This window comes from Chelonoidis abingdonii, chromosome 25 (assembly GCF_003597395.2).
Source record: "Chelonoidis abingdonii isolate Lonesome George chromosome 25, CheloAbing_2.0, whole genome shotgun sequence".
Taxonomy (NCBI): domain Eukaryota; kingdom Metazoa; phylum Chordata; order Testudines; family Testudinidae; genus Chelonoidis; species Chelonoidis abingdonii.
In genome coordinates this window covers 12940816-12964061 of record NC_133793.1, presented here as the reverse complement: position 1 = coordinate 12964061, position 23246 = coordinate 12940816, and the positions used below count along the sequence as shown (strand labels likewise).

Here is a 23246-nt window from a genome sequence, read left to right as displayed (position 1 = left end):
TAGGCAGCCGAGCTGTTTAGAGGACCGCTTTCCTAAAGGATGCATCAGAGGAGGCGTTCTGCACTACAGCATGATGTCTCATACGCGTGTGGATGGAAGTCCACATAGCTGCCCTGCAAATGTTAGGGAAAGGCACTTCCTGAAGCGATGCCAATGAAGTTGCTTGTGGTCTTGTAGAATGAGCCGCTTATCCAGTGATGGGGAGGAAGATACAACAATTGGTAGAGCAGGATATAGTCTGAGATCCATATAGAGGTCCTCTGGGAGGATCTAGCTTGACCTTGGACTCATTCTTCTATAAGAAGAAACAGCCGTGGTGATTTTCTGATTGGTTGTGTCCTTTGCACGCAGGAGGAGAGAGCATGTTGTATGTCAAAGGAATGCAGCCTCCTCTCCTCCTCAGATGTGTGTCGTTTTGGAAAAAACACAGGCAAGTGGATGCGCAATTCCAAAACCACTTTGGGGGTGAATTTCAGATGAAGTCATAAAGACACCTTAGTGTATGGCAAAGCCACCATCAGAGCTCCGAGCTCACCCATCCTTCAGGCTGAGGTGATGGCCACAAAGAATGCAACTTTCATTGATCAGTGAGATACCCAACAAGTAACTAATGGCTCGAAAGGCGGCTTAGAGAGTGCTGAAAGGACAAGGTTGAAGTCCCAGTGTGGAATAGGTTTCCTTACTCTGGGAAGGTTTTGATTAGGCCCTTCAAGAATCTGTTAGTCAACAGGTGAGTGAAGATGGAATAACCGTCTGATGGTGGAGGGCACACTCTGATTGCTGCCAGGTGGACTCATATGGAACTGAGGCAAAACCCAGCCATTCTGAGAGAAAGAAGATAGTCCAAAATAAGGGGAATATCTGCTCATTCAGGAGATACATGTCTCCGCTGTGTCCATAGTGGCATACCCATTTCTGCTAGTATTAAGGATGGTTTCTATGGCTTCCAAGCAGGAACATTCTGGGACTGGTGCTCATCCAAAAAAACAAGCCATGAGATGAGTGATGCAGAGTTAAGGTACTTAGAACCATAGAATCATAGAAAATTTGGGTTGGAAGAGACCTCAGGAGGTCATCTAATCCAACCCCCTGCTCAAAGCAGGACCAATTCCCAACTAAATTATCCCAGCCAGGGCTTTGTCAAGCCTGACCTTAAAAACCTCTATGGAAGGAGATTCCACCACCTCCCTAGGGAACCCAATCCAGTGCTTCACTACCCTCCTAGTGAAATAGTGTTTCCTAATATCCAACCTAGACCTCCCCCACTGCAATTCGAGGCCATTGGTCCTTGTTCTGTCATCTGGTACCCCTGAGAACAGCCTAGATCCATCCTCTTTGGAACCCCCCTTCAGGTAGTTGAAAGCAGCTATCAAATCCCCCCTTATTCTTCTCTTCTGCAGACTAAATAATCTCAGTTCCCCCAGCCTCTCCTCATACGTCATGTGCCCCAGCTCCTTAATCATTTTCGTTGCCTTCCACTGGACTCTCTCCAATTTGTCCACATCCTTTGTGTGGTGGGGGGCCCAAAACTGGACACCATACTCCAGACATGGCCTCACCAGTGCGAACAGAGGGGAATAATCACTTCCCTCAATCTGCTGGCAATGCTCCTACTAATGCAGCACAATTTGCCTTTAGTCTTCTTGGCAGCAAGGGCACACTGCTGACTCATATCCAGCTTCTCGTCCACTGTAATCCCCAGGTCCTTTTCTGCAGAACTGCTGCTCAGCCAGTCAGTCCCCAGCCTGTAGTAGTGCCTGGAATCCTTCCATCCTAAGTGCAGGACTCGATCCTGTCCTCCTCCTGGGTCAAGGGATCAGGGAAGGACTAGATGCTGATTGGAAGGTGAGATGACACTAGAAGGAGAGATTCAGGAACCAAAACTCTCAGGCCAATAGGGGGCGATCAGGATGACTTATGCCTTGTCCTGTCAAATTTTCTGTAAGACCCAAGGCAGATGTGGCAAGGGAGAAAACACATCGCTCAGATGTCCTGACCATGGGAGAGGGAGAACATCACCCTGAGAATGCAGGTCTCACATGATAGCAGCTCACTTGATAGCAGCACATCAACTGCCTGACGAGCACTCCGCCAGGGCAACGCCGGGTGGGATTTCCTTTGGGGATGGCGTAGGGGGATGGGGACGGCATGGTGAACGGGCTCACAGGCAGCTCTGTTAGCTGCAGGGCAGGTGCTCCTGTACAGCTTAGAAGATGCGCCCGCTCTGCCCTGCCCAGGGCTAACCTCCTCCAAAGCTTAGATGTATGACAGGAACAGGGCTCCAGCCCTGGTGAGATCTTTTAACCTCCCAGGGCTAACCACCCCCTGATTTGGAGACCCCTGACACCTTCTGGTGGTTGGGGTTCACCTGTATATATATCACCCCAGAGCTGAGCCCCATAAGACAGGGATGGAAAAGAGAATTGCTGCCCTTGAAATGAGAGCCAATATAATGTGCAACAGCCCCACCTGGGGCAGGAGGGAGGAGCTGGGGGCTCAAGGGAGACATGAGGAGGAAAGCAGAGAGGCGCCCGTGTCATAAATAGATAGCTAAGGGTTAATGTTTCTTTTACCTGTAAAGGGTTAACAAAGGGAACCAAACACCTGACCAGAGGACCAATCAGGAAACTGGATTTTTCAAAGTCAGGGGAGGGAATTTTGGGGTCTGAGTCTTTTGTACTGTCTGCTCAGCTATGAGAAGGTTACAGTACAGGTAGAACAAACATATAGGCTTTTATGTTTGTTTTGGTCGTATTTACATGTGTGAGCTTGCTGGAATGTTTCAAATTGGATATCCTTTTTGAAATCAGACCGTTTATTCATATTTTCCTTATAAGTAACAATAGCTCCTGTATGTCACTTGATGCAGAGATTATATTCTCATTCTTTTTCTTTCTTTTTATATAAAGTTTTTCTTTTAAAGACTTGTTTGAGTTTTTCTCTCTGGGTAGGTCTAAGGACGAAGGGAGGAGAATTCTCTTGTGTTAGATATACGGAGGGTGGAAACCTGCAGCAACCAGGGAATTGGTGGGAGGGGGAGGCAGAGATAGATACTTTTTCTGTTTCCTTGTATTTGGGGTTTGTCTCTTTGTGGAATAGAGGAGCATCTTCTTGGTATTGTGATGTAAAAGAGATGCATCAGTACTCCCAGGTTAGCCGCAGAGAGGAAAGTCTGGGTGGGAGAGAGACGGGGAAGGGAGTGGTTATTTCCCTTTGGGGTAAGACTCAAGGCTTCTGAGTCTTGGGGTTCCCCAGGGAAAGGTTTGGGGAGACCAGAGGGAGCCAAAACCCTGGAATTTTTGGATGGTGGCAGCGAGATCAAAGCTAACCTGGTAATTAAGCTTAGAAGGGTTCATGCTAGGCACCCAGATTTCTGGACGCTAAGGTCCAGATTTGGGAGTTAGGCTTATGATAGCCCGTGACTCGTATCTCACACTGAGAACAAGTTGCCGCTTTGCTGGGCATAAGTCACTCCCAGTGCACCACCCTTAGCCCTCTCAGCCAGGAGAGCAGCGCACAGCGCTGGTGGAAAGCCAAGCTTCAATCTCCTTTTTATTTCAGTGTATTCAAACCATCAGTGGAAAACAGACAGCCTGGCACCCCCAGGCCAATGTAAGCAGATTCTGTGAGTGGTTTAGCGAGAGATCAGCTAACAAGGATGTCTGCAGACATTAATATTGCTGAATATATCCATACAATTAGTCCCAGCACGGAGCTGCTTGGGCTTACAGTTGCTGCTACAGCTGTATTACATGCAGGCGTTCCTGTACGAAGAGTGTCAATCACAGCTGGTGGCATGCAGCTGCACTGGGAATCTCCCGTCACTTCAGGGCTGCCTTAGGTAAAGGGCGGGCAAGAGCACTCCACGCATGAGCTGGCAGATGTACCCTTTCCCAGAACGAATGCAGGCCCATTTTCCACCAGTGGCTTCGGTGAGTGGTTTCATGGGCTGCCAAGAGATGGATCGTGCTTAGCAAGCAAAGTGCTTCGCAGAAAGGTTGAGGAATTACAGAAGAATCGGTACCTATCATTGAAACGCAGCCATCTCTGGGGTGGAATGCAGCAGCTGCTCCATCATCCACAGCAAGACCAGTTTGGAGCAGGAAGTGCAGAACAATACCAAGTCCAATGAGTCATCCCAGCATTCAACGGGCAGCGGCACGGCAGCGATAGACTTGTCCTGTCCATTAGCTCGGGGGCTCGCTTGGCACTCCCAGACAGCGATGGCTCGGCGGGGAGGTGCCATCTGTGCCTGACCCAGGCTGCGTTTACACTAGCCGCGGTGGGAAGGAGCTGACAGGAGGCTGTGGATCAGGCAGTTGGAAGGAAATCAAGAACAGGGTTTGCTCAAGAACGAAGAGCTTGTGGCTCATGCTGGCAGCATCCGAATGGATCCATTACAGCCGAGCTCCCTTGTGTATCTGCTGCATCGGCCCCATAGCTGGACGGAGGAGAGACGCCTGCACTATCAAGGCAAAATAGTAGCTGGGTCGCGTGGGGCCACTGAGCTGCGGGGGAATACAAACAATCCTGGACCATGCACTGATCAAGGCACTTTGCATCCCCTCAGTGGAATGAGGGCAGCATCGCATGTGATGTCAGGTGTCAGCCACCCCCATTCTCCGGCCCAGCCACGCAAGAGACCCGGGATCTGAGCCATCGCTGCAGTGGATTCTCTGTCCCTGGCAATGTTTAAGTCAAGGCTGGATGTTTCTCTCCAGATCTGCTCTAGCTCAGTCAGGAATGAATGCAGGGTCGGCCCATAGCCCGTGTTACACAGGGGTCAGCCTAGGTGATCACAGTTGACCCTTCTGGCCTTGGAATCTATTCATCTCTGCCTCTCGCAGTCCGTGAGAGACTCCCAGAGAGATGAAGCTAGTGAACCTTGGAAGAGAGGTGCCCACGCTCAGTCTGACAGTCGTTTGGCCAGAACTCAGGAAGCCAACACTGGATCCTATAGATCTAGCAAATCCCTGCCTGACCTCCACTCCCATCTCCTCCTGAGGAAAATAACCCACAGCTACCTTGCCCCCACGGCACGACCCTGGCTGCCTCCCAGACAGGTCTTGGGCAGGATGTGGACTGACACTGCTGGGGCATTTCCTCTGGCCCACTAACAGGGGAGGCTGCCTCACCTCACGTCACAAGAGCAGCAGATTTGGACGCCACTGACCAGCAAGTGTTATTGTCAGGGCTTGAAGCAGCAGCTGCGGGTGACGAGAAAGCACTGAGCTGGCTGAGAGGCTTTCGAGTGGCACTGGGAGTTGGCTAGCCCAGGTGATCGGCACCTGGGTCTGAGCGCCCGGGCTAGCCTGGCCCAGTTAGGAACACACCCAGGGTGGGCCCCCAGAAACCCTAGGGACACACACAGATCGAGGGCTTTGCAGTGTCCCTAGGTGCCGCGCTCCCCTGTGTGTTGCCAGGACTCCCGGGGGCACATCCCACAGTTCTCTGGGCCACCGTGAGCTGAGCTGCTCTAGGATCCTTTCCCAAGGAATTGTGGGGGAACTTATCTGTCCATCCGGGCGCACGGGGGGAATCGTGGGAAGGGACTGGAGGCCTTTAAGCCCTTGAGAGGTGTCCACACTCCAAAACAGGCTGATTATCAGCCTGAGTGGAAACAGAGCCCAGGATTTAGCCTACAGCCTAGGACGGACCAGCAAGCCTGGGCTGAAAGCACCACTAACCTCGGTGAGAGGGATGTGTGTGTGTGGACAACAAGGGGGCTACAGGGCAACACTTAAGTGTGAACCTGCTGGGCTACTCTGTAGTGAAAACCAACTGTTAGAAAGGGTGGATGGGCTACTTCCCCTCTGCTCCCAGCCCGCTCCCCTGTGTAGCACCCCACGACCACACTCTTACCCTCCTGCACAGTCACTAACCACCTGGGGCTAGGAGGGAAATTCCCTGGTGGGCCGGTTATTCCATAACTGTCTCTGGTGGGTTTCTTCCAGCTGCCTCTAAAGCATGCTTCACATGTGCATGGCTACCACACCAGGGCTACCACACGTGCCTAGCTGGAGCCTGCTCTGACCCAATGGGCGTCTCCAAAGCTGCCTTGGATATGTCCGACTCCTCTAGACAGCTTTGAAAGTCCTAGCTGTAACGGTGATTATTCCACAGACCCACAGAGTGGTTCACAAGAGAAAAACACGCCAGGGCCCTAGCCAGAAAGAGGGGAAGCAGTTGTGATCCCTCAGGAAGCCAGGCCATGACCCTCCAAGCTGAGACCCCACGGAGCAGGGCTTTCCATGTATGGCCTACATTACCAAGGTGGACCTCTGTGTCCCGCTCTAGTGGCTGGTCCACAAAAAAGATAAGTCAACTACAGCTAGCAGATGTAGTCCTTTACCTCCAGCTCTTGGTTTCAGAATGAGAAATCGAGGTTCAGGGCCTGCTGATGGAACTTGTCCCAGTTGGGGATTTTCTGAGTCTCTGTATCACAGGGTGACCAGCCCTTTACGGGGTGATGAGTTCAGCCCCACGCACTTCACTTGCCTCCCTAGGTGGAGAAAATGACCAACATTGCATGCTCATGAAGCATGTGACTAAACTAGGCCTTCTGGGGCGGAGATAAGACAGATGCCCCTGGAGAGCCGGAGTGAAGGAAAAATCCAATAGAAGGCTGGGAGTTACTGCAAGAGCCTCCAAAGAGCCCATGAGGGGCTGAGGAGAGAAGATGGACCCTCAGGGAGGAGGGGCTGGGGCCAGCCTGAGACTGGCGTGGAAGACATTGAGTTTTGGGCCTATTTTGGACTTGGCTGTTCTGCAAAGGACAGACATTTCCTTTAATGTCTTAGCCAGAGGCCAACCCACCACAGCAATCAAATCAGATCAGAAGAGGGGAAACTGAGGCAGTGGCTAGCTTGCATCCAGACTGAGTAGGCAGTTCAGGGCATGATTAGAGTTTAGGGTGAAGGTCAGTGCCAGCAAAGTTACAAAACTATGGGCTGGATGAACGGACTATAAAATGGATAGAAAGCTGGCTAGATTGTCAAGCTCAATGGGTAGTGATCAACGGCTCGATGTCTTGTTGGCAGCCGGTATCAAGCGGAGTGCCCCAGGGGTTGGTCCTGGGGCTAGTTTTGTTCAACATCTTTATCAATGACCTGGATGATGGGATTAATTGCACCCTCAGCAAATTCACAGGTGACACTAACCTGCAGGGAAAGGTAGATACGCTGGAGGGTAGGAATAGGGTCCAGAGTTACCTAGACAAATTAGAGGATTGGGCCAAAAGAAATCTGAGATTCAACAAGGACAAGTGCAGAGTCCTGCACTTAGGAAGGAAGAATCCCATGCATCGCTACAGACTGCAGACCGACTGGCTGAGCAGCAGCTCTGCAGAAAAGGACCTGGGGATTACAGTGGACGAGAAGCTGGATCTGAGTCAGCAGTATGCCCTTGTTGCCAAAAAGGCTAATGGCAAATTGGGCTGCATTAGTAGGAGCATTGCCAGCAGATCAAGGAAAGTGATTATTCCCCTCTATTCGCTACTGGTGAGGCCACACCTGGAGTATGGCGTCCAGTTTGAGGCCCCCACTACAAAAGAGATGTGGACTAATTGGAGAGAGCCCAGCGGAGGGAAATGATTAGGCTGGAGCACATGACTTATGAGGAGAGACTGAGGGGACTGGGGTTATTTAGTCTGCAGAAGAGAAGAATGAGGGGGGATTTGATAGCAGCCTTCAACTACCTGAAGGGGGGTTCCAAAGAGGATGGATCTAGGCTGTTCTCAGGGGTACCAGATGACAGAACAAGGAGCAATGGTCTCAAGTTGCAGTGGGGGAGGTCTACGCTGGATACTAGGAAACACTTTCACTAGGAGGGTGGTGAAGCACTGGAATGGGTTCCCTAGGGAGACGGTGGAATCTCCATCCTTAGAGGTTTTTAAGGTGAGGCTTGACAAAGCCCTGGCTGGGATGATTTAGTTGCGGTTGGTCCTGCTTTGAGCAGGGGGTGGGACTAAATGACCTCCTGAGGTCCCTTCCAACCCTGATATTCTATGATTCTTACATCTTCCATGTGCGCTCACCTAAGGTATGTAACATCAGCGAACTGTTTTCTTTGGGACCTGAAGTCAGCAGCGACTGAGCTTCCTTCACAACCCCCACTCCCCGTGCACGCGGAGACGTGACAAGGACGCCTACAACATCGCTTTGTAAATAACATTCAGGATCTGCTAACTCAAAAACAAACTCATTCCCAGAAAGGTTAAGTGCTCCCATTACTTCCCCAGTGCAAGGAGCCCAAGCATTCACACGTGTTTAATTTATAGGCTCCATTTCACCTCAACCAACAGAGGGCAGAGGTGTGGGGGGGAATGGAACAAACCCGGAGAACGCAGTCCATGCCTCCCTCGCTGTCAGCCTGCAATCACTTCCCAGCAAACGGCTGCTATGGATCATCTTGTAAACGCAGCTATTTCAAGGGGACCCAGACATGCAACAGTCGTGTTCCTCCTTAATGTCAGCTTGTTCCCTTTGACTTTGTTCAATTACTGAGCAGTTGAATCCCCAGCACACCAAGGAAGTCTGTTGCCATGGAGTGTCTGAAACGCCAGCCCTGGAACACCTCCTGTCGTCTGTGACCTCATGCAACCCGCTGTCAAGGCAACCAACATGGGGGAGGTCTTTAAAACAGGGGCTGCCTCCTTCCGAATGGTCCCATGGGGCAGAAGCATTTTTTCCCTCGCTGTTTGTGAAACCCTGGAAGGAATGGGTTTCGGAGCCACCACCCAGCAGAGCTCCTGTTGTTGAAGAGGTATCACTTGTGACAACATCTGTACGTGGGAAGCTGAAGTAGGTCTGGGCCTTGCAACACTGGGTCACAGCACTGCTCCATATGCTCCGATATCCTGCCTCTGGCTTCAACCCATAGCTGATGTTGCAGAGGAAGGCAAAAGAAAGCAGCCCCCCTGGAAGTCAAGAGACCTGGTGGCGGGGGGGGGGGTCTATTCGCAGCTCTGCCACTGACTCACTGCATAGCCTTGATCATGTCACTCAACTTCTTAGTGCTCCTGTTTATCCTATCTGTGAAAGAATGAGCTGCATAATCAGAGATGGGGCAGAGCAGAAGGACGGTGCTACCGAAGAGTACAGTTCATGATTTCTCAACAGGCACAGTACACAATGTTGTCATCGGTCACACAATCAGGCAGCTCATTCCGAAACACAGTCACCTGGGCCATTCCAAAATACAGCCATCCAGATTTTCTCCTGCTTTAAAATGAGGTTAGCCACCAGGGCAAATATTTTGATGAATGTGTAAGCAAACGTTAAAAAACCCGCAGTCTGCTTAAAACCAAGCACAGGAGAATGAAGGGAGCTTCCCCCACGTATCCAGCCTGAAAGTCAGAGAAATGGGCACATTGCCTCTGGGCAAGGGAGTCACCCGCCCTCCTTTTTATACAGTTGACGCCTGTGCAGCTGACCTTCCTCCCGCAAGCTAGACTGAAAGGACTGGAGAGTGTCCGCACTTGCATCTTCATGGCCAACCCCCTCATCGTCAAGTCAATCATGGCGCAGTGACACCCTGATGCCTGCGCTGTGTCAGAGATCTGCTCCCAGCGCTGTGTCAGACACAAGGCCAATCTTTCTCTCCATCAGGCTGCAGGAGCTTTGCGGAGGTTCTGATCCAAGTCGGGGTCAGGCTCAAGCCCATCCCTGATCTGGAGGCTTGCCAACACTTCTGTGAGTCACCCATTTCTAAGGAGCGATGCTCGACACAGACTGTGCTTCCCATTATAGGGAGTTCGCTGATCCACCCTGCCTCTGTATCAAGTGTCACGCGGGCAGCTGCAGGATGCTGTTCTTACTAACGCACTGACGATCAATGCTGCTGAGTCTGAATCAGCACTGTCCATTTGCTGTGCTTTAAGGTTCAGACCTACCCAGTGCACGCCGCCAGCATTTAACGAGTCTGATTAGAGTGCAGGCTTCGTTAGCCAGCCCTCTCGTGGCACATGTTTGTTTACTAGGTCAGCTGAGCTACCAGTCAGGCAAGCCAGCTCCCTGCATTTGATCTCGGATCAAGGAGACGGAGAGGTCAGGGCCGGGGAACTGTTTGCTAGCAAAGTTTGGGCCTCTGCCAGGTGAGATGGAGGAAATCCCAGCCTGGATGCTGCTGCTGCCCTGGAACGAATTCAGGCCAGTCCTCTGCCTCTGCCATCCAGGTAATTGTGCCCCAGTCTCCAAGGGACGGGAGTCATGCTAGGAGTCATGCTCCTCCAGTGACAACCCAGCCAACCCTCATGAAAGGCTCGCCGTGAAGGAACAAAAGAGCAGAGCCAATGCCGCAGGATGCTGTTGCTCAAAAGTCAATTAGCGGCAGATCTGTGGCAGCTGCCCTTTGAAGTTCTGCGACCACATGCAGCCAACGGCTCCTGGACTTGCACCGCCACTGATTCCCACCCGGAGGGCGCTGTGCAGCCTGGAGCTTGAGAAGACAATGGGCTCTGGAAGCATCTGCTGATGCAGCCTGAATGTCACAATGATCTCAAGGGACCCTTTCAGGTTGCCAACTTTGTAATATATAAAAACCAGACACTCCAGGAGCCCTGCCCCTGCCCCGCCTTGTCCCCCCCTGACCCCACTCCTGCCGCACCCCTTCCTCCAGGTCTCACCTCTGCCCTGCCTCTTCCCCCGAGGCCCCCCCATTCGCTCTTTTCCCCTCCCCCTGTCACTCGCTGCTCTTCCCCTCTCCCTGCCCCCCCCCCCCCGCATGGGTTGGGAGGGACTCACCTGTGGAGCCGCCACCCCACGCAGATAGGAGGCGGTCCCAGATGAGTAGGGCTGGCACGGGTGATGACTGAGCACCTCCCTGCCTCTCCTGCCCGCAGTAACCAGACACTGGCTGTCCAGTCAGTAGATCTGACTGGACATTATCATCAGGTCCCCTTTTCGAAAACCAGCCAGCTGGCCACCCCTGTGATGGAACATGTTTCCACAGGGTTGGAGTCCAGGTCAGCTAGAAGCTGCCACTTGAGGAAGGATGGGCTTGTGCTTAAAGCACCACTCTGCAACTCAGTTTTTCTGGACTAGCTCTGCTGCCGACTTCCTGCGTCTGAATCTACGTAAGTCACTTACAGTGGGGCGTTGGGAGGCGTGAGAGGTCCTCATTGGCTGGGATGATGGGGCTATACAAGCATCATCGAGCAAGTGTTCATTGTTATTTGCAGTGCACCTCATTTTGTTGGGGCTGGAAAGATTGCGAAACTTTTCTGGGGCTCCTTCTCGTCGCATCCCCGACAGAACGAACGTGGAAGCAGGAAGGTCTCACAGGACGAAAGCACCCAAATGTTGCCAGACTCAGAAAAGCTCCCAACTCCCTTGGGATTCTTGTTAGCCCGTCTCCCCCCACCCATTAGTATGGTCCCATCTCTCAGCCTGCCAGCTCTGAAGGCCAGGGATGCTCATTTGGTGTGTGACTAGCGCAGTGGGGCCACCAGCTAGCTGAAGCCCCTCTGTGCTTCCTTTGTCCCCCGCCCAGCTCAGAAAGCCGCCCCAGCGCTTTGCTCACACATGGTCCTCCCCTGCCTTTTAACCCACTCGGCACCTCCGCGACTGCTCTATCAACTTGCCTCTAAGAAACGGCTGCTCTGGAGCTGAGTTATGGCGGGTGCGAAACCTCATTGTTCTGGGCTGTTATTAATCCTCCTGCTGCCAGCGAGTGCTGACTGTTGCTTTACCCAGTTGCTGAAGCAACAATCATTTGTCAGTTTACTGCAGCCCGTTAGTGTATTAAACAGTAAATCCAGACTGCAGAGCCGGCTCCTGTGCCAGGAGGGTTTTCTTTGGGGCGCTTCGATTTTCCTTCAGCCTGGGTTGGTGGTTAATACCTGTGTGACTGCAAACTGATAATGCCATAACAAGAGCGGCAAAGACTTCACCACAGGAAACAGTCACGGACATAGGGCCCTTTGCCACAACTTCTCAGCTTTAACGAACATGGGAAGGTTAAGTGGCTTGCCTGGGGTCACATAGGGAGTCAGTGGCAGAGCAGGGAAACAAATCCAGGAATCCTGAACACCCCATCCCCAGCTCTAACTGCTAGACCTCACTCCCTTCTTAGAGCTGGCAATGAAACCCCGGAGTCCTGCTCTTCCATTTCCTCCTGTAATCACTGGACCACATCCCTGTTCCTAGGCTGTGTGTGAAATAAACAGCAGGGCCCTATCCTGCCCTTCCACCCCCCACATGGACACTCATTCCAGTATAAAAGGGGCCTTTTCCAGTTGAGCTTATGCCGCTTTGGAAGTGGTTTAAACTTACCAGAATAAGACTGGCCACATGGGGAGTTATGCTGGTATAACTATAGTGGTATAATTCTACCAGTGTAGACAAGCCCCAATATACCAATATACGAGCAGGACGGGGGAAGTTCAGGGCCGCTGGATGACTAGGAAAAGCACAAAGTCCTGGGAAACATTCCCTCCATATCCCTGACCAGGACCTTGGAACAACCAAAGAGACCGTCACCAGCCCAGAAAATATTGTGCCCAGGTTTTACACCACAGCCAATAGATACCCAGGCAAATTCTTGTCAATCAAGGACCAGCCAATAGCCTGAAGCCTCCCGCGTTAAGGAGGGTGCCTACCTGCGCATTTGGTCCTGCTTATGAGGGGTGGCCCCGGCTTGCCAGTCCCTCCGTCCCCCGGCCGCGTGAGCAGCACGCTGATCTCGTACTCCGTGTCGGGATCCAGATGCCACAGCTTGTAGGTCTGCATGTTGACGGCGTGGACCTCCGACCAGGGCCCCGAGGTCATGCGGTACTCGATCTCCTTGCGCACAATGGGGCCATCGCCAATGATGGAGTTGGTGTTGAGCTGGATGATCAGGTAGGTGGAGCCTGCTCGGAGCAGCTGGGGGGGAGCGATGGGCGTAGGGGGCTCTGGAGAAAGATAAAAGGGGTGAATGGAACGTTCCCCTTCTGCTTCACTGGTGCTCGTACCCTTGAGAGCCATCGTCTTTCCATCAACCATACTGCACAACTTGTGGTTTGAAGTGGTGTCCTAGGACTCAGGAAACCCAGGTGCAGTTCCCTGATCTACCACCAACCCCTTGTGTGTCCTAGACACAACCTCGCTGTGCCTCAGTGCCCCATTTGTAACAAGGGGATAACAATCATTTCTCCCACCTTCAACCTGTCTCATCTATTCATACTGGAAGCTCTTTGGACCAAGAAGCACCTACTGCCGTGTGTTTCCCCGGAGCACAATGGGGAGCTGATCTCGAGTGCTGCCGGAACACAAAGAGGGACTAAATTAACATTCAGACTTTCTTCTTTACCATTTAGCTCAAAGGACCCTGGCATAATAAGGATGCCGGCTCCAATTTGATTCTAAGAGCAGCCGCTCTGCCTTCGCTCCGGATTCACTCTGTTGTGAACAAGAGCAGAACCTGGCCCATTGCTAGGTTGCAAATTTCTCCTCGTTGACAAGTTTACTCTGTCATCGTCTTTGGTGTGTGGCAGCAGCGTGAGAGCAGGGGATTTATACTGCTGGAACCGAGAGCACGATTCGGTCCTGAACACAGCAAAACTCTTTAGAATTCACACCTACAAATAAAGCAGTCACGAATGCATAAGAACGTGCGCGCGCACACACACACGCTCCTCTGAGGTTTAACAGCATAGGCAGCAGCAAGGTCTCATGTGACCAGAACTTCATTGTGGGGGGGGGGGGTTGTTGTTTTTTTTTTTAACAGAATATGCTTCGAAGCAGTTGCCACGGTGCTGTGAAATTCTGTCATCAATAATTAACGCTTCGCCACAACCGTCAAAATAAACGAACACGGTACATTTGGAGGATGCATTCTTTTGCCTCCTTTTTAATCGTCTGCGTTTGCTGACTCGCAAAAGCCAGTCAGTGAGAATTAGTGAGGTCCCACTGTGCTAAGCAAAAAACTCCTTCCTCCCACTGGGTATTGAGAGATGGCACAATTAGTCTGTGGAACTATAGCTACTGCATAGCATTGAGGCAGGATTTTAAAAGGGACTGGACCTGTATCCAGATACCAAGGCGATCAGTTATAATAATTAGGGGTCTATCAAATTCACAGCCATGAAAATCGCATCATGGACCGTGAAATATGGTCTCCCCCATTAAATATGGTCTCCGGCCACCCAGCTCTGAAGGGAGAGCGCAGAAGGGCATGATATTGCCACCCTTACTTCTGTGCTGCTGCTGGTGGTAGCGCTGCCTTCAGACCTGGGCGCCCAGACAGCAGCCGCTGCTCTCCCACCGCCAGCTTCAGGCAACGCCAGCAGCAGCGGAGAAGTAAGGATGGCAATACCACATGCCCCCTACAATAAAATCACACGTTTTTCACAGGTTGGTCACAGCATACATAACATCCACTAAATTTGCTATGTATGCCGTGATCTACCCGCAAAAAAGCTGTGATTTCTCTGCAATTTAAGAAGACCACTAATCATAATACAAATTTAACAAATAACTAAGAGGTCGTACTTAAGGGCATAAGCTAACCTCTACTACTAGAGGTTAGGGGAAAAAACCTCAGGAAGCAAGTTATCTCACAATGGCCTCACAACTGCAGGATTTCTTGTACCTTCCTCTGAAGCAGCTGCTGCTGGCCACTGTCAAGAGACAGGACACTGGGCTAGATGGACACTGGGCCTGATCCAATCTGGCAGTTCTTATGTTCCTAAGTCCTTACATCGCCCTTGCTTTGTGTTGAGCTAACTGCACATGCCATAATACAAGGCCGCACAGTACTGGAGTGCACTGCTGAACAGCTACAGCACTCCACCCCAGAGGCAGACGCATGTCAGTGGTAGGGAGAAGAGATGCATATAACGTGTTCCAGTGCCCAGTCAAATCAAGAAAAGGCTCCTATTGACTTCACTGGGTTCATACAACTCCAGCAGGTTAGGACCCTTCAGGATGAAGCACTACCTCAACTCCCTGGGAAGTTGTCAGCAAGACACCTCAGATCTGGTTTCAGAAGTGCCAAGTCCCACTGACTGCCCCTGGATTTGCAGGTGCTCGGTGCCTCGGAAAAGCAGGCCTTGAGCCGCGGGAAACAGAAGGGCCCAGGGTCAGTTGCCGCTTCTGAGAATGTTGGCTCGAGTTTGTGCCAAGCAGCCCGGGCCGGGATGAATCCCAGAGAGAAGCAGGCAGGCCACGTTCACACTGCAAACAGGGCACGGTAATTCCCACAGGTTAGCTAACACCACGTCAGACATAACTGTGCCCTGCATGTAGACAAGGACAGTAATGTGGTGGCCATGGTTAACCCTGGCCGGAGAGCAAAGGGGAGGGTTCACCATAACCACCTAATACCTTTTAAATGTTACTTGGCCTCTCATGTTCAGCATCACGTTAGTTAATAGCCTGAGTTCACATGACAGCTTTGTAACACACTTTGAGATCCTCCGCTCCAGGCCCCTCCTCGAGTGTAAGCGCACGTCACCCTCACCTTTCACAAGCAGCTCGGCAAAGTTGGAGACGCTGGAGCCCCGCACGGACTGGCTGACGCAACGGTAAAGATCCTGCTCCACCTTGGAGACCTGGTCCAGCTGGAAGGTAGCCAGGAACCTTCTATGGCTGATGTGCTTCACTGAGGCAGCTAGGGCGACAGCTCCATTCTGCCTCTGCCAGCCAGAGAGAGAGGAAGTTGGGGGGATCCCCAGGCAGCTCATGCTTCCCAGCCCTCCTGTGCTTGCTCCCCACCGCTGCCCAGGCAGGAGGATGATCCCCTCTGGGTCTGACAGAGCATCCTGTTTCTCCCCACTGGGTTCTCCCTGAAAGCCTCACCTGCTGAGCCATCCAGAGCCCTTTCAGGGCTGCTCCCTACACAGCCACAGGGGTCGCTGGGGAGCAGCTCAGGGCATCGCTCTGGGTGGGAGCACGCTGCTCCCCCTCGCCCCCCAAAGGAACGGCTGGGAACGAGACTGCAGGGGCGCAGGGGGAGGGGCATGGTTATGGGTCTGGGGCTATAACGGCCCATATCTCCCACTCCTACCTGGGGGTCTAGTCCTGGTCGCGAAAGACGCTTTGCCTGGGAGACGGCAGCAGGCTGGGCCTCTGAGGGAGGGTTGGTTATAGGCGGGGGGATCGCCCTTATCTGTAGTTTTTGATCTTCGGATGGTACTCCCATGGCAAATAGGGGGAGGGCTCCCCACCCCATCCCTCACTGTTCACTTCCTTCCCCCTCCCTGTTCTCCAGAGTGGACCGTGCAGCCCTGCCCCCCGAGTGCTGAGCCAGTCACAGCCCCCATGCGGCAGTGAGGCGGGGAACGAGCCAACTCCATCTCAGGAAGTTCCGGCGGGTGCAATGGAGCCAGCGAAAGGCTCTATGCTGGCAGACGAGACTCCCCCACACCCCACTACCCCTCAGTTACCTGCATGAGGAACCTCTCTGCCTCCAATGCCTTCCCGGCTGCCACGCACTGGAAGGTGGCGTTCTGCCCGGCGTTGACCTCCACGTCGCCCAGGCGGGAGAAATGAGGCGCTTTGGCTGCCAGAACAGAGGGGTAAATAGTCACAGAGGGATCCAGGCACTTGGGCTACTCTGCAGCTACATGCCAGTCCCTTTCCTCTTCCTGGCGAGCTCTCCAATGCACCCACGACACAAGGTACTGGCTCCCAGAAGCACAAAGCCACCCCAGGCTCTGCGGCTGCAGCTGGAATGTGGCTACAGAGTGTGCTGCTTTCCTGCTCCAGGTTCATGGCTTTACCAGGAGCTTAACCATTTAATAATCAATATTCATTAGCTAAGAGCCTGAATCAAAAAACCCAATATTCAGATCCAAAGTCTGTGGCTCCCTCCTCCACCATTTGGATTGGTTAGGTGTAATCAGTGCTCATGCTTCAAGACTTCGTTTCTTTTGGGGGGCAGGAAGGAATTTTCTCCCATAGCTGCAATGTGGCCCAAACAGCCAAGTGCTTTGTGGGAGGGACAGATGACCATCAGACACAGACTGCTGGACTCAATGGAGCGAGGTCTGCAGCCTGGATATACAAATCCTCACTGCTGATATTCTATGGTGCAACCACTCCAGGGTATACAAACCACAAACGAAAGGGCTGTCGGGAAGGCAGCGTAGCCATGAAAACTTAAGACATGGAGGAGACTGCTGTGATATCATAAGCTCAGTTGCAAGTCAGGAGCCAGTACAGTCTGGCAGCCTTGAAATCCCACCTGCCATGCAAGGGTTTTCCATTGGATGGCACTGATTTCCTGCAGGCCCTCCTTCCCTGCAGGGACGGTGCCAGGGCTGGCAGAAGCAGGGGGTGAACTCCCAACCAACACTGGAACTGTCTGGCTTTGCAGGGCCACCATTTAGTGAGGGGACCCAGGTGCACATTGCGCTCCATTGCCTCATCCTGTCTGCCAGGTGTTAGCTCCCTTCCCCAGCAGGCAGCCCCTGTTAACTTGTTCCTTTCTCCTTTTAAAAGGGGACATGGAGGCCTGGCAATTGGCCTGCGTTCTCCCAGGGGGAGCAGAGCTGGGGTTTGTGTCCTGTCGATGTAGAGACTTATCAGGGGGAGATTCAGCAATCTCCTGCAGTGTCAAGAGTCCCAGTGCTGCCAGCTCCTGAGCTCAAAGCCTGGGGACTCCACAGTAAGATAAATATCTCAGCCTTGTTGATCACATCTGCCCCGCTGGGCATCAGCCCAGCACCCTGCCCAGCATGCACGGGGCTCAGTGTGACCAAGCAGTCCTGCCAGGCACCATTCACGAGGCAGCTCACCCACCTGGCGCTGCTCAGCGCTAGCCACTAGCCAGTGGTTCCCAGCCCCTGAGGTTCCTACTTTTCTGGCTAGGAGAAGGCTGCCCATGCTCCTTGCTGATGAAAGACGCCCCCCTCACAACCCCGAGCTCCATGTCCCTTCCCCGGCGGCAGCTGCTCCTGGAACATCCCCCTTTGGCCCTGCTCCGACAGCGGGTCGTTAATGCTCACGGGGCAGCAGCCAGTTCCCAGAGTCCTGCCAAATGGCTCCTTAGCGGGACACATCACTGGCAGTGTGATCGCTCCGATGACAGGATGACTGTCAGGAAGGGGGCTAGAGCCAGGGTGCTGCGATACTCACAGCACGGATAATTCAAGAGCAGGATGTCGTCCAAGCCAAGATATCCTCTGTGCTCACCAGAGATCACCGCCTCGAACAGGACCTGGGGGCAACCAGACACATGCCTGTCACCGTGATCCGCTGCCCCCATGGGCACGGTCACACTCGCAGGGGAAGGGCCTAGAGATGAGCAGAGTTGAGCCCAAGCCCAGGGGGGAGGCAGCATCTTAATCATGGGGCTGGTCTCATCTTAACAACAGGCTGATCCAAATCTCTGCAGCCGACTGCCCCAAACTCTGCCTGGGACTAGGGCTCTGGAGCCAAATTTGAATTCTGCAGCCTGGGTCCATGTCTTGGCTTGGATCAAACTGTTACCAAAAGGAAACTAGATGTCTGTTCATTTTAACAGTTCTTCACGTCGGCGCTGCCCCTCACCGCCTCCCGGGCACTTGGGAAGCCGAGGAGCCAAAATACAGAGGGGGGCTCACTCTCCTGGTACACCCAGCCTGGCTGGCAGCCAGACATGCCACCCGCTGAGCACAGAGCGCTCCCACAAGACTCTCCCTTCACGGCACTAAGCAGCTCAGACAGACACCACGTCAGTGCTTCTCAAGACTGGACCTCCGGAGCTTCCGGGGAGAGCAGGAAAGGGGCACACTTCTCTGGCTAGGCAGCAGCACCACTTGGGGGCAGGACTGGGATGGCACACGGTTGCAAGCTGGGAGTGAGGGGCATTGGCAGAGCTAGGCAGAGGGGTCGGGGGCCCAGGGCTGGAATAACAAGGGGGGTTGCAGGTTGGGATTGAGAAGTACTGGTGCAATGGGGGTGGGGGCAGGGCTGGAATAGCCAGGGGGGCTGTGGGTTGGGATTGAGGGGTACCAGTGTGATGAGGGGGCCCAGGGCTGGAATAGCCAGGGGGGCTGTGAGTTGGGATTGAGGGGTAGCAGTGTGATGAGGGGGCCCAGGGCTGGAATAGCCAGGGGGGCTGTGGGTTGGGATTGAGGGGTACCAACGCAATGGGGGGCAGGGCCCAGGGCTGGAATAGCCAGGGGGGTTGCGGGTTGGGATTCAGGGGCACCGGTACAATGGGGGGGCCCTGGGCTGGAATAGCCAGGGGGGCTGTGGGTTGGGATTGAGGGGTATCAGTGCGATGGGGGGGTCCAGGGCTGGAATAACAAGGGGGGTTGTGGATCATCAAGAGGCAGCTGTGTGTGTTCTTCAGGAGCAGGGCCCAGGGCACTCCCATGGGCTCATGATCAGGCCCTGCAGTAGGAAGGGGCATTGCCTGAGTGCGGTGTCCCTTGGCGCCCAGCCGGAGGGCTGTGTGGTGGTGAGTTCAAAGGCCTCTCTCTCCTCCATGGCCTGCTCAGCTCAGTTACTGTCCCAAATCACCCTGCAGCCTCTGCAAGACCATCTCCCAACCTCCCGTCATGAGAGATGCTTCCCACTCACCTGGTACTCGTTGGGCCAAAACATGCTGACCGCCAGCTCAGCCTGGTGCCACTGCCGCCCATGGGAGCCGGACACATTCCACACCAGGCCGCCCAGCGGGCCCCCGTTCACCTTCACGTAGACGTTGAGGGAGCCAGGGCTGTGGCCATCCCGGCTGTACATGAAGTAGCTGAACTGGAGGCAGTGGGTGTCATTCTCACTCAGCGTCTGGAAGAGGAGGTGAGCTTTCTGCCCCGGCGCATGCTGGGAGGAGTTGACCACCAGGTAGGAACCTGCAAGGCGGAGACAGGAGAATGAGGAGGGTTTACCGGCTCAGCGGTACCCAGTCGCCCGGGGATCTGTGCGCGTCAGACTCCCTGCCCACATCTGCCATAGTCTAGCCCCCAGCCATTGTGTGCCCGCCGCCTGCTGAATCCCCAACCCTCTCTCTGGGACCCCTCCATCCATACCAGGACTCTCAGCTGCATGAATCCTGCCATGCCAGCCAGCAATGCTCCAATCCACTGCCTCTGCCCACCTTGGGAGCCAAACCTGTTACCGCCAAGCACTGGGTGTGACGCTACAGCGTGGCCTGGGCCACTGACCTGGGCACTTCAGCTCTTCGTTTCTTCTTTCATTCTCCCCCCTTACCACTGGTGCAGCCGGCCAGATCCCAGCACCCTCTCACTCCCCCTTCAAAGCCACTTTTGCCAGTGGCTCGTTCTCCTCCCCATTCTTGTCTCCACCCCCTCCTAGGCCCAAAGGGCTCTCCCGTGTCCTGTCTTTGTTTGCATGGCTCTCCTGTGTATGCAGTCAGGGAGTGTGCTTGCAGCTCCAGCTCGCGTTCCCAAGATAACTTTCATCTAGCTAGCTCGGGTCCTGGAAGAGTGACGAGCTGGCTATGCAACGTGCAAGGCAATGGTGAACTTGGCCCTGAACCCAGCTCCTCCCGCTCCCGGGCAGAGGGGCTGAAGGATGAGCTATGCAATGCAGGTAAATGCTATTTTTGCGATTGATGTGTCTCCTTTGGCTCAACAGGCTCCTCCTGGCAAATCATTGCTACGAGCTCTGACATCTCCCCGGTTTCACAAGCAGATGGCTGGCCCAGAAAAACTGCTCAGACAGTGACTGATGTTTCGATGAGTTATTAGCTGGGGCAAAGAACCTATTAAATTTGCTACTTGTTCCCCTCCCCAGCCTCAACGTCATCCCGCAGCCGTGCAGCCTGCCAGGAGAGATTACAGCCAATGGAAGAAGACTGACCCTCCCACGTGAGGGAGAGGATTAAGGGAAGCGCCCGGTGGCTGCTGTTGCTTTAGCTCCCTAGAGACGTCTCTCTGCAGCGGTCAGTCTCTCTCATTGCGCACTCACAGAAGTTATTAAGTTTGCCGCCTGCAAAGAGACCCAGAGTCCCCATCAGCCTGCTAGGTTAGCTGCCGACCCACACTTCGCTAGAACAGCACTGAGATGGTTTTGTAGTAAAAGAAGAATAAATGTATTAACAACAGAGGTTTACATGATTTCAAATCAGAGTGAAAGAGACAAAGTTACAACCAAACCAAACACGCTTTCTAGCGTCTAAAACTTAACTTCAGCAAGTTACAATCATTGTCTAAGCAGGTTTCTCACCTATAGTCAGTTCTTAGTTCCCCTGGGGCTGAGGGATCCACCTTTCTCAGGTGTCAAGAGCTCTGGCCTCTTGTGTCCCTCAGGTGATGGATGCCCAAATCACTTTCTGTTTCTGCTTCTATTTTCCAAAGGCCAGTTCTCTGTTTGAAGACCCAGGAAGGCTTCCTGGGATAAGGGCCCCCAGCATGATCATTAAGTGCCATCTCCCTCACTTGCTAGTTCGATGGCTTTGTTTACCTTACATGTAAATGTACTTCCATTGTGTCTGGCCTCCCCTTGCTCAATTTACATTGGAGACACAGTCAAGCAGGTGAAACAACAGTCCTGTGTCTAGGGTGGGCTGGGCTAATGTACTGCTTGCCAAACACATGCCCCCACCCAGACTCAAGCGCAGGGCATACTGGGAGCAGGGGGGCTGTGTCAGGCCAGGATGGGGTGTGGCCAGAATTCAATTTTCTTTTTTTTCTTTTTTTTTTTGTAGAAATTCAACAGATAACATAGATGTTTACTTGAAAGCATTTTACCCTGATTTTTATCCATTTAAATTTTCACCACTGCAATAAATGGGGGGGAAGGTGGCAGACAACAGGGGGGAGACAATAATTATTTAATGACCGAAGATACTGATGGAAAAAAACGTAAGCTTTATAACTGTCAAAACACAAATTGCCAAAACATACAGAATAAGTATCCTTAAATCAAACGCTAGTAACTTCGGAAGCAGCAGTTTTCTTATTTTGCCTCTCTGTACATTTCACCTCCCAGAGATGGAAATATCTGTGGTTGGTTTGTGGGCGTCCAGTGAAATCGACTGTTACCGACAACTAATCCATCCAAGCCTCTCTATGCTCCAGTAGAGCGGCCTGTAGGGAGGCAGGTGAGACTAAAGCAGGCCTTGGGACTGCCCTGATGCACCCCAGGGACTGCCCCCGCCCTCAGGGCAGCCCAGAAGGTGGAAATCCCTTGTTCCCCGGACCGTGCTTTCCCCCGACTGGTAACAGCACCAGTATCTGGCTCTTTGGTTAGGCTGCCCGCCTATCAGGCACGGTCTGCATCACAGCCTGGCAGGAGTGGCACTCTAAGAGAGGCCCCAAGGCAGCTGCAGCGCAGGGTGGAGTGGCAGGGAGGGGAAATCCGACACAGATACAGCAGCCTGGCTTCCTCAGGCTGTCAGACACACCGCGGCCGGGCCTGAACTTGCACAAGTGACAGGAAACTCGTCATCACCCGGGTGATGGCGGGTCCTGTCAACAAGCCAGGGCCGTGTAGCTCCCACTCGCCTCAGGATCCTTGGGCACTGGGGTGGGTTATGGTATGGGGAGGAGAGGGGGGAGCAAGGCTCAGGGAATTGGAGGGTCTGCTGGATGCTTGGAGGGAGGGGTTGAGTCCTCTCTTCCCGGGATCTAACCACAGGGTCATACACAGGAGTCAGGAGGTCTCAGTCAGCAAACCCTCCCCGCACTGCAAACTGGGAGAGGGTCCCAGCTTGAGGGGGTGGGGGTCTTGGGAGGGAAGGGTCCCCAGGATGGAAAAGCGGAGAACTGATCTAAACTCCTGATCCTCAGCCAGCGAAAATGGGTGTAAGGTCCGGGGCTTCACCTGAACAGCACTGATCGACTTCCCTGAGGATCTGGCCCAGGGTTTTGCCCCCAGCGGGCTGCCCAATTTAAAGCACATGCATTTCCAGCTGGAGAGCGGGCTGTGCCGTGTGCTAGGCAGAGAAGCATCCTGTGATCCAGGCTGCCACAAGTCGGGGTCCCACATGTTGAATATAGACCCACTTGTTTTTTCCTTAGCATAGTCCCCTCCCTTCCCACCTGCTGCCTTTGATCCTATTTTCCACTGGACGCTTTTCTCCTCTGACCCTCCTTGTTCACTTGTCCCGTTTCCCAGAGTCCAGACCCAACAATCTGCCAGGCCCTGTCAACTTTCACACAGCCCATGGTGAGTGGGTTTGGTATTAGGAAAACCAGCTCCCCAGGCCCAGCCTGACAGAGACCTGGAACCTGAGTTGGGGCATGTCACTTATCCCAGATCTGCAGGGTCTTTATCCTTAATGAGCTCCCAAAGGCAGTGTGGTCTAGTGGGCAGAGCAGGGGTCTTGGGCTCTATTCCCAGCTCTGCCACTAACCTGCTGTTGTAATCATG

The 23246-nt window shown here is 53.4% G+C and overlaps 1 protein-coding gene across 4 annotated transcripts in view; it reads right to left on the bottom strand.

Moving 5' to 3' along the window:
• Nucleotides 1–23246, bottom strand: part of PTPRU (protein tyrosine phosphatase receptor type U) — a 281840-nt gene that overhangs the window by 129928 nt on the left and 128666 nt on the right. For all 4 annotated transcript variants that reach the window (XM_075060956.1, XM_032802871.2, XM_032802873.2 and 1 more), the window contains 5 exons: nucleotides 19491–19762; nucleotides 18060–18141; nucleotides 16367–16482; nucleotides 15442–15616; nucleotides 12599–12892 (listed from right to left, as the gene is read on the bottom strand). In XM_075060956.1, coding sequence (XP_074917057.1) covers nucleotides 12599–12892; nucleotides 15442–15616; nucleotides 16367–16482; nucleotides 18060–18141; nucleotides 19491–19762 — 939 coding nt within the window. The remainder of the gene's footprint in view (nucleotides 1–12598; nucleotides 12893–15441; nucleotides 15617–16366; nucleotides 16483–18059; nucleotides 18142–19490; nucleotides 19763–23246) is intronic.